Genomic DNA, 11,676 nt, shown 5'->3' with positions numbered 1-11,676 from the left:
AGGGATGAAAAGAGGGAGGAGAGAATGTAAAGAGGGATGTAAAGAGGGATGAAAAGAGGGAGGAGAGAATGTAAAGAGATGAAAAGAGGGAGGAGAGAATGTGAAGGGGGATGAAAAGAGGGAGGAGAGAATGTAAAGAGATGAAAAGAGGGAGGAGAGAATGTAAAGGGGATGAAAAGAGGGAGGAGAGAATGTAAAGAGATGAAAAGAGGGAGGAGAGAATGAGAATGTAAAGAGATGAAAAGAGGGAGGAGAGAATGTGAAGAGATGAAAAGAGGGAGGAGAGAATGTGAAGAGATGAAAAGAGGGAGGAGAGAATGTGAAGAGATGAAAATAGGGAGGAGAGAATGTAAAGAGGGATGAAAAGAGGGAGGAGAGAATGTAAAGAGGGATGAAAAGAGGGAGGAGAGAATGTAAAGAGGGATGAAAAGAGGGAGGAGAGAATGTGAAGAGATGAAAAGAGGGAGGAGAGCATTAGGCTTGTTGGACTTCATGCAGCGCTGCGCAGACCGATCGGCGGCTGACTTGAGCAGTTCTTGCCGGTTAGAACTTGTGTCCGACTTCAGACAGCGAAGCCCCGTGACTGTGACGTATGGTATCAGAGCACGGCGAGAGCTAATGGAGAGCAGGAGGACTCAGCCAGCGCAGCTTCTCCAGAGCGACTCACGAGCTCTGATGACGACACAACCGATCCACGATTGGCCGAATCCACTGCAACACAACAATTACGTGTTAATTCTCACACCTTTAGTTCCACTAATGCTCACAAATCTGTTTTTTATAACAATGAAATCCCCTTTCATGTAGTCACGCTGTTATATTGTCATGTTTATCCAAATAAAACTGATACAATGTAGACCCCACTTCATCGGTATTTAGGCTTATGTTGAACTTTATTCTTGTACAAACAGATGCTGTATTGAGCAGTACATGTATTGCATGAAAATGTCTTGCAAACACAGCGTGAGCGCCTCTCAATTTTAATTTCTATACCTTTATCCTCATTTCTTTTAATTTAGCTCCATTTCTTACAAAAAGAGCATAATGTGCAAAGTGTGTTAAATGTGTTAAAGTGTTTGTGCCTCCCTACAAACCACCTTTCTTTTAAGAGTCGTGATCCTGTTCCGCACATAATTTCTCACACCAGTCCATATTCGCTGCTTCAAAGCTTCTGGCTCTGCGTGAATGCATCTTTCACAGTCTTGCTTACCAGGAACGTTGCATGTCTTGATGAACTTCATCATGTGTCTCTCTACTGCTTTTACCTCACTGTCCTCCCATTTCTTTTTTGGAGCGTTTGAAGAACCTATGAAATAGTTAAAAACAAGTAAATACTCATTACACATTCTCAGTACAACTAAATTGGTGAGTAAAGACCAAATCAAGACTAATGTGTATTTTTTTTAATTTGGCTGGATACTGCTGCATGGAGCTAATTCATGTTTATTTGATTATTGTTGTTTGCGTAGTTAAGAGATTTTTCTTACCTTGATCCTCCTGTGAAACAGATTGATCAGATTGAACAGGTTGATCAGTCTCTGCTGGTGCTGTTGTCTGAGATAGGTCACTGTAATCCTCCTCATCACTTGACATGGAATCACCTTGGGCCTCAAGTTGCTCTAAATTATTCATTGACAAAAAAAATAACACTTTATTGCTTATACTTACCATCTGTGACATGATTATATACATTGTTTTGCAAATATGTAAAGAACAGATACACACAGACAGTCCAAGTATACTCATACCATTTGGGTCGATTTCAATGTCATCAAGTTTCTTTCCTTTGTAGTCAGACAGTGTTCCTTTCTCCATGGCCATTAGCAGCTGGGGGAGCACTTGTTCAACAGGATGGGGTCTGATGTGACCAAACATGATTACATCAGACAGAAGAGATGAGAGAAGTAGGCAGACTTCTTCTTGAAGCAAGGAAGATTACCCCACTGAGAACAATGGTAGACTTCATCATACCAACTAACTTCAAACATGTCATAGCAGCTGTTAAAGTTGTATCTGGCTATGATGAAGAGAAAAACTCCTACCGCATTCCTTCTTTAGCTCTCAAACTTGGGCATTCTTTAAACAAGATCTGTAGCATTGTTGAGAGCAATGCCATGACGTATGGAGATCATGAGCGTGCTGAGTGTGCCCGTGACTTCAGGAAAATACACCATGCAAGGTGGAATGAGTACATTTCTGCTGGTGCTATAACTACATTGAAAGAAGCCAAGTGGAACACACCATAGATCATTCGTTTCACTCAGGATGTCAAAGTCCTGCACGCACATCTTGAAAAGAAACACAATGAGCTCCTAAGTAAGCTCAGATCTTGCTCTTCTGCTGACAGCTACGCTGCTCTAGCCAAGGTCACGCTGTCCCAGGTCATCCTGTTCAACCGAAGGAGAGAAGGTGAGGTATCCCAGATGCTTTTGTCAGCTTTTAAAAGCAGGGATTCTTCTACACGAAGACATTGCCTTCTGTCTGTCTGAGTTTGAGAGGAAGCTGTGTCTGCACTTCTCAAGAGTTGAGATCTGTGGTAAACGAGGGAGAAAGGTTCCTGTGCTCCTCAAGCCTTCCATGGTTTCTGCTATGGAGCTTCTTGTTGAAACGCGTGAGCTTTGTGGTGTTCCAGCAGAGAATCCCTTTATGTTTGCTAGATGTGGAGCAATGTCTGTCTATACAGAGGAGGAGAGTGCATCAACAAAGCTGCTTGCGAATGTGGCATAAAGAACCCCGAAGCACTGTCATCAACTAGGCTCAGGAAACACATAGCAACCATGCCTAAAATTCTTAACCTTAATGAGAATGAAGCAGACCAACTGGATGATTTCCTTGGTCACGATATCAGAATCCACAGACAGTATTACCGGTTACCAGAGGGAACACTACAGCTGGCAAAAATGAGTAAAGTCCTAATGGCCATGGAGAAAGGAACACTGTCTGACTACAAAGTAAAGATGCATCTGTCAGTATGAACTACACGCGAAACTTCATCATAGTTCATAAAGGACACTATTTTCTTGAAACTGTTGCTCACTTCTAAGCCGACTGGTGTGTTTAGAGCACACAGAGGTCGAACTCTTTTCCTGCCCTGGGCATCATCATCTTTAGGTTTCAGAGGACAGTTTTTGATATGTTTCCAAAGGCTACGCTTATTATAAAGCCCTTGGCAGTAAATGCAGTGAATAAATTCTTTGGCTCTTTGTCTATTTTTTGGACGGTAGCAGGCAATCATCTCCCCATGTCCTTGTCTCACCACATCTGTGTTGTGGGCAAAGTTGCCCCTTTTTCTAAGGAGGTTCAACTGTACTCGTCTTTCTTTGGAATGTTTTGGAAATGCTATTGCCTTTACAACCCCCACTTCGTTGCGATGGACAAACTCAAGGTGTCTGGCCATTTTTGAATATGGCTTAGAGCAATTAAGGCAATACTGCTTCTTGTTGTACGCCTTTGGCAGTTCCGTCTTTGGTGATGGCATTGACTGAATAAAAGTCTTATCACCAGACAAGGTGTTTGTCTCTTTAGATTGGTGAGGATGATGAAGATGAAGGCTGCCCAGGTGAGGATGATGAAGATGAAGGCTGCCCAGGCGAGGATGAGGATGATGAAGGCTGCCCAGGCGAGGATGAGGATGATGAAGATGAAGGCTGCCCAGGTGAGGATGATGAAGGCTGCCCAGGCGAGGATGAGGATGATGAAGATGAAGGCTGCCCAGGCGAGGATGATGAAGATGAAGGCTGCCCAGGGGAGGATGAGGATGATGAAGGCTGCCCAGGCGAGGATGAGGATGATGAAGATGAAGGCTGCCCAGGTGAGGATGATGAAGGCTGCCCAGGCGAGGATGAGGATGATGAAGATGAAGGCTGCCCAGGCGAGGACGAGGATGATGAAGGCTGCCCAGGTGAGGATGATGAAGGCTGCCCAGGTGAGGATGATGAAGGCTGCCCAGGCGAGGATGATGAAGGCTGCCCAGGCGAGGATGATGAAGATGAAGGCTGCCCAGGGGAGGATGAGGATGATGAAGGCTGCCCAGGCGAGGATGAGGATGATGAAGATGAAGGCTGCCCAGGTGAGGATGATGAAGGCTGCCCAGGCGAGGATGAGGATGATGAAGATGAAGGCTGCCCAGGTGAGGATGATGAAGGCTGCCCAGGTGAGGATGATGAAGGCTGCCCAGGCGAGGATGATGAAGGCTGCCCAGGCGAGGATGAAGGTGGCATGGGTGGCGCAGGAGCTGGTGACGGTGATGAGGACAGGGCAGGAGAGCATGAGGTTGATGAGGCCATTATAGAGGTGGACAAAGCACAGGGTGCCGATGAAGAGGGTGCATCAGATGTGGATGCGACTGAGGATGACTGTGACAGCTTGAAATATAATTTGAATAAAAATATAAGGTCTAAAAGCAAAAGGACTAAGCAAACTGTTAATTAATAAAATAAATGAATAATAAAATAATTAACCGTTAATTGACTGAGGCGTTGATCACAGAATAGTGTGATTATGTTCACATATTACTCACCAAACAAACTTTTTGTGATTGCTGTTTAGCAATCTTGTGTTCCTTTTCAATTTCTGCTCTGTTAAAACGTTCATAGCAATCTTCATGATGTTGTCTTAATTTTGCCAATCTTGATTGAAACCGCTTCTGCAGATATATAAAGAGGTATTTAGCTTAAACAAGAATAAAATGTACATTAGCAATATTGAAAACTGTGGCACCCATTTCAGACAAGAACAAACACACTGTAGGAGTGAACAAAAAATGTTTTGCACATTTCAAAGCAAAGATCATTAATAAAATAAAAACTCTAAACAAACATTTATACAAACTTTACATACAAATTGTGACAATAGTCACATTAATAGTTACATTGGTTCAGAGTCAGACATTTAAACTCTGAACCAATAACTATACTTAACTAGCAGAGGTTGGTAGTAAGGCGCTACATTTACTCCATACCATCTAAGTCATTTTTAGTTTGTTTGTTTTAATTGTGGGTACATTTTACATAAGTGTGGGTACATAAGTACATTTCTAATGGCAATACAATTTTGTATCATTTGAAGCGTTTATACACTAGTGACGGGTCGTCATGAACGAATCTTTAATATGACTCGGGACTACCGAGTTGTCTCAGAGAGTGATTCGTTCATTTTGCGCTGACCGCACATGCCCAACATCCCATGGGTTCTGTACTGGAAACAGAAATGATTAGTTCATCTCTCGAGACTTCGGGTCCAAGTCTTTCGTTCTTCCGGTCAGTCCCACATAGTGTTGTTTTTGGCGGCCTGTTTTAATTTTAGTTTTAGTCTAGTCTTTGTGTCAAGCTTTCGTTTTAGTTTTTATTAGTTTTAGTCACGTTCATACTCTTTTTAGTCTAGTCAAGTTTTAGTCGACGAAAACTGATGACATTTTAGTCTAGTTTTAGTCGACGAAAACTGATGACATTTTAGTCTAGTTTTAGTCGACGAAAACTGATGACATTATAGTCTAGTTTTAGTCAATGAAAATTGTATTTTAGTTTCTTTTTAGTAATGTAATTCTATTTAACCCAGTCAATATAGAATTTCAAACAAGGTTATCTTATTATATTTAGTATAGGGCTGTGACGGTGGCAGTTTTTTTTACCACCGCGGTAATGGACCAACTACCGGCGGTGGTTGGGGGTTATTTAAAAAAATAAAAACTCGTTTTATATTTCCACACAAAGACGCGTGATAGCCTACCACTCTGCGCTTTGAGAGGGATGTGGGACACGAGCAGGAAAGAGACCATCGATCTCTTTATGATATCTTCGTGTTTTCTACTTGATGTAAATTGGTCTGAAGAGCGAATTTTATCCTCCACAAGGGCGAAATATTTAGGCTATGTTTGAGATTGCGCTGCCAGAGAAAGTGAAACTAAAAATCACCCGCGCGTGTGAAACGCGCTTTACAACTAAACTTGACGCGCCCTATGTCTAATAACAAGCACAAACTGTGTTAAAAATAATTTGACATGCAAGTACAAATGTAGGCTATCTGTCCTACAGTGTTTTTCTACTTTACCACAGTAAAGAATACAAATATAATAGGCCTAATTAAAAGCAAACCAATGAAGACACGTTTATAATCCCTTTAGAAAATGGGTGAGACGTGAGTGAAGATTTGGGAAAAGAAACAAGAGATTCCATGCAGGGATGAGTCACGATTTTTGGATATTCGATTAGTTTATTTAATTCTAGAATATTGAATAGGTTGTGCGATTATTCTCTAAAATAAAATCTCCATGTTCTGGTGCTGATGCGGTGACGCGTTCATGTAACCAGAGACACTGCTAATAACGCACATAACAGCTGTCACAAAGAACCGGCAAAAGTAATGATTATGAATGTGTCAAATATACCAATGAGACATTTTAATGGAATAACTAATGGAGTAATATTGTTAAATTCGCTGATAATCGGGTCGGGTGACCAGATCGCAAACCAGAATTTAAAGCTGACAAAGCTATGGGTTCACGCACAACTCTCTCATTCGTCGTGACGTTATAACATTTCGTCTCGTCTCGTTTTGGTCAACGAAAATGAAGAAACATTTTAGCATAGTTTTTATTGTGTAAATCACATTTAGTCTCGTTTTTATTCGTCAACGATATTGCATTATACATGTATTTTAGTCATCGTCACATGACCAGCATTTACGTCTCGTCTCGTCTCGTTTTCGTCAGGTGATAACGGTTCGTTGACGACAATATTTCGTCATAATTTTCGTTGACGAAAGCAACACTAGTCCCACAGAGGCTATGCTGTCAGTACCGGAAAGATAAATGATTAGTTCACCTATCAAGTCCACGAAAACTCAAAAGATGAACTAATCAATTCTGTATCCGGTAGCGACTGCATAGCTCAGCCTATATGGGGCTGTCACGTGATGCACGAATGACTTGAACCCAAAGTCGATAGACTCGAAACGTGAACTAATCAATACTGTATCTGGTACTACAGACTGCAAAGCTCAGTTTATGAGGATCACGGGATGATCGAATGGCTTAGATCAGGAGGTGAGGTAAACTAACAGAATGTATAGCCTGAAGACCCAAATAAATAAATTAACTGTTTCTCATAATATGGCATTTTTCTTGCATTGCAATTCTTTTCTTATTCTAAATGCGATCAACATTTGATGTGTTTGGGGAATTTGGCTAACATGTAACATTTTAAATACATTCTGCTGAAATGAACGAAATAACTCGAAAAAAGATTTGTTCATTTTGATGAACGAGATTTAAAGATCTGAGTCAGTAAAATGATCCGAACTTCCCACTTCTATTACACACGTGTGCTGGATGAAGTGGATATGCACCTACAATCAACTAAAACCAAACCTTTAAAAAGCATCCTATGGTTTGCCAGCGATAAAGATCTTTTCGAGTTGAACACCTGAGCGCCAGCTGTTAGTGGTTGCCTGTGTTGCGTGTTCATTATTTTGGGGGCCGAGCAATGAAGGGAGGGGTGTGTCTGTTTGGGTGTCGATTTCAAATATCAATAGTGTTTCTCAGAAATCACTCACTGCACTTTCAACTAGCTGGCAGTAAACATCAGTAGATAGTTGCTGCATGTATGAGATGGTTACCGTTTTATTCATTGATGTTATTGCTTTGCCTGACTGCTTATATGGACCATTGCTGTTCACCTTGTCCAATTCAGGAGAAGAAACAGAAGCTGAACAATGGGGCTGGATGTCAGAAAAGAAACCAGTGAATATCAAAAAAATCAGAATATTTGTAAAGGACAGAAAAACTTGTTCATGTTCATTCCTCTAGCTGTCCTACACGTTATCTATCATTTCTTTCACACACAACTCTACGCTGAAAGAGTCAATAATATAATGATACAGATGTTTTAAAGTGGACTTACCGATTTCTGCAGACCCAAACTGCTGGCTGGCTTTTTATCAGTGGATTCTGCTGATGCTTTATTCAAAGGCTTGAGAAATATGAGACCACAATCACATGGTAACTAATCAGAATGAGAGTTAAGATTATGAGATTTGTGAGAATTACTGATTAATCTCTTTAGCATTTTCTTGATAGTACCTTGACTCGCCATGGCCAATCTGAGTCGCCATAATTGTAAGTGATTTCCTCCCCTGGTAGAATGTCTCGTACAGCAAAGAGACACAGGTGAGGTTTTCTGCTCACTTCAACGGTTCTCATTTTGCAAGTATTTCTGGTTTCATCATTTACATAAGTCTTCCCAAGGACGAGTCTTCTTTAGATGCATCCATGCTATAAAGACATAAAATGACCACTCAGTACTAGCTAGACATGTACAGTTATTATAAGTGGTTCTGAACCCCAGTCCTGGGAACCCACCACTCTGCATATGCTGTATGTCTGGTGTTTTAATCCACCTGATTCAGATGAGGAGTTCATCATCAGAACACAGCTCTATGAACTCATCTGAGTGTGTCAGGTGAAGGAGACATACAGAATCTGCAGAGAGGAGGGTCTGAGAACCACTGATCTATATGATATATGAGATTAAATGGCGCACTGCAACATCCTCTCAGCTCTCAGATAAAGGCATCTAAAATTAATCATTTTGTTCTCTTTAGGGAATACAGGGAAAGCCAATTTAGATGACTCAAGGAAACTTCACTCAGTACTCTTAATGTCAGTTCATGATGAATTTTAATTATTAGGGTGTGTTCACACCTGGCATGTTTGTTTAGACTGTTAGTGTGGTTAATTTGAATAAGTGTGAACACTGCCATCTGAAACCTGGTGCCACCAAACAAGAGGATCCAGATGCTGAATAAATAGGTCTCAGTTGGCTTCCAAACGAACTCTGGTGCGGTTCGAATGAAAAAAGAATGTAACATGGACCCAGAGACATGTAAACGAACCAAAAACAGGAAGATGTGACCCTAAAAAGGACAGACTGGTCAAGCATAACAGGTTTGACAATAGAAATGCCAATCTGAACACTAAGCGGACCCGGACCAAACGAACCAAGCGAACAGAACTCCAGGTATGAACACATCCTAAGTATTTTACAGTTCCAGATATTTTAGCATCCTTACTACATCAATCCACCAGTTCTGTACTCACCACCAATTTTTGCCATGCCACTGAAAATCAAACAGGAACGTGTTCTCAGCTTCAGTGTAGTGTTCAGTTCGGTCGGAAGAAAGCTCTAAAGAGGAGAAATACATTAGCTGCAGTTTCTTTAATGTCAACTATTATTTTATTACTAAAAGTTCTCTACCATATGACGTACATTATAAGATGTGAAAGGGAAATTACTTAAGGAAAATAGTCAAAAGTCAGGCTAATCTCAAAGCATGATTTGCTTTTTATACTTTACATTATACTTTTAAGTCTTAAAATTATACAGTTAAAATTACATACATTTTCTTACACAAACCTATTTTTGCAGGCCAACCCGGTAGTAGTTGAACATCCCCTGGTTTCCTCCACAAAAACCCACTGGGATTTGCAGAAAATAAGCTAAAGTTAATCTATAAACTACACCACGGTTGACCAACTTCAACTTCCTTACGATGAAGCTTCAACAACTGTGTTGCATTATTTTAAAAGACAATTCTGTTTGTTTATTATTTGCACCTCTTTCAGGTAGTTTTTCTTTGTGGTATATGGATGTTTTATGTGGCTTCTATAGTTTAGATAAAAGTATAGAGGTTTTTTTTTGTTGTTGTTGATAAATGTGCCTCCAGGAACTCTAAAGCTTTAAAATCCATCTCCCTGTGTAATATTTATAATGTTTCTGCATTATTATAATGCATGTTTGACTGATTGTGTGATGTATACATCCCCATCCCTACATCTACCTAGAATAGTTTGCAAGAGTGCGATTATAAACACAACGAGGCTGTGAAAGTGACTAGATGAGTTAATCTGTTCAGCTGATGACGTTTAATGTCCCAGACAACCCGTCTCCCATTTAGACACTTGTTAACAACTGCCTTTTACCAGACAAGTAAAGGCTTTTAAAAAAAACACACAAGAGAGTATTACTATTTTATGTTGTGGAGTAAAGCGTGAAAATATCTTGATCTTGTGCTAACCATGGATCTTATTTCAGGAATTTAACCAAAACCCATTGATCATGTTTACATGCACACCGATACGCTGATAACAAAATAAAATCACCTTCTTGAAATAATCCATTATCCAGGTTTACATGCAAACCAATAACCACGTAAACCACTACTTTATAAGTAAATCAGGTTAATGACGTCAAAACCTAACCATTCGTTTATCTGACTGTGTATTTCATATGTCATGTCAGTTGTGATGTTAAATAAAGCCCAAGAGTATTCCAGAATTTCAGAGGAAAACTTCCAGACTCATATTCTCCTCTCATGCAGTATCGGGTGCAGGATTTTGACTGTACCACTTCTGAACGAGAAGTTTTACTTCTTTTAAGAGGTTCTTGGGTCAAGAAAACACTCGCTCTGTCTGGATGTGCTTTAATCCACAATAAGGACACTTTCCTGTCACACATCACACATGCTCCCTTCAATAAGCCACAGAACACAGAGGTTAATGTGTTTACATGCCGGGCAAATCTGCAAATAAGGGGCAAAAATCTATCTGTGTCGATTGGTTTATGCTTATGCTGTTTATGGTGACCTTAGTCTGCGTTTACATGACCACATGCACTGTCGGCTTATTATGCATAACTGGGTTCAGAATGTGCAAATAAACATTGACTTTGGGTTGATGGAACCAGAAATGCAAAAATGTAACTGGTTTTGTTTAACTTGTGAAACATGGATATTAGTTGGCCTAACAACCATATGACTCACCTCACATTAAATTCTCAGTTTTGTAGATTAACGTTATTACTAAACTGCTTAGTAATTTATACTTGCCTTTATATTTGCTGATGAACTGCTCTCGAAGCCCAGGCTTGTCGGTTTCACAGGTAATGTGATGCTCAGCGTCCTGCAGAGGTTTTTTACGCCTTTTATTTCCCAGCATGCTGAATTTCTTTCTTGAAATGACTGAAAAAAATAAATAAAATAAATATAAGGTGAATGAAATAAATAAGCATATTTAAAAAAATCTTGTTGATCTTACTGGAATTGTTCACCCAAAAACATACATAATTAACATACAATTATATTAATTGTTGTTTCAATTGAACCTCATGTTGTTCCAAACCTGTGTTGTGTTTTTTTCTGTTAAACACTAAAGTATATCTTTATATTATATCAACAGAGCTCTATTCAATGACAGCACATGTGACCAGTCAACAACAGGCATTTAGATAAAAAAGGCAATGTCAATGATGCCAAAAACCATTAGTTCTTGTGTGCCTTGTGACCACAATTGACATCAATCTACTGTATATTCATATTTGATTTAAGAGCGTATGGGAGATTTTCAGTCAGTAACCAGCTAGATTCATAGGGGCTATTTTTAATGTGCTTTTGGTCTGCTTTGGATTTGACACACACAATAAAAATACTATAAAGTGTCTATGTACTGGCATTGGGCAAAAAAGCTCTATAAAGATAAATAATAATAAGAACAGGCATATAATGTAATAAAAAATATTATATAAAATAAAAATTATCAAATAATAATGATATAAAAAAATTGAATTCATTATTTCATTATTTATACAAATTACTGTTGATAGTTGACAACACTTTTGATAAAAA

At 39.6% G+C, this 11,676-nt stretch overlaps 1 protein-coding gene across 2 annotated transcripts in view; it reads right to left on the bottom strand.

Annotated features, from left to right (window-relative positions):
* Positions 1-927: 927 nt before the first annotated feature.
* Positions 928-11,676, bottom strand: part of LOC311079603 (uncharacterized protein) — an 11,936-nt gene continuing 1,187 nt past the window's right edge. The window contains exons 1-8 of one of the 2 annotated variants that reach the window (XM_084109180.1): positions 10,882-11,676; positions 9,095-9,179; positions 8,078-8,269; positions 7,899-7,967; positions 7,615-7,716; positions 4,520-4,645; positions 1,488-1,619; positions 928-1,306 (exon numbers count right to left, since the gene is read on the bottom strand). The exon at positions 10,882-11,676 is cut by the window's right edge and continues 1,187 nt beyond it. In XM_084109180.1, the coding sequence (XP_083965306.1) occupies positions 1,262-1,306; positions 1,488-1,619; positions 4,520-4,645; positions 7,615-7,716; positions 7,899-7,967; positions 8,078-8,197 (594 nt within the window). In that variant the 5' untranslated portion in view covers positions 8,198-8,269; positions 9,095-9,179; positions 10,882-11,676 and the 3' untranslated portion in view covers positions 928-1,261. Of the gene's footprint in view, positions 1,307-1,487; positions 1,620-1,748; positions 2,952-4,519; positions 4,646-7,614; positions 7,717-7,898; positions 7,968-8,077; positions 8,270-9,094; positions 9,180-10,881 lie in introns of those variants that run through there. The other variant, XM_084109181.1, reaches the window with a different exon arrangement.

This window comes from Abramis brama (assembly GCF_963993115.1).
Source record: "Abramis brama genome assembly, chromosome: 3".
In the NCBI taxonomy this organism is placed as follows: Eukaryota; Metazoa; Chordata; class Actinopteri; order Cypriniformes; family Leuciscidae; genus Abramis; species Abramis brama.
The sequence above is the reverse complement of the archived record's forward strand: the minus strand, read 5'-3'. Positions and strand labels throughout refer to the sequence as shown.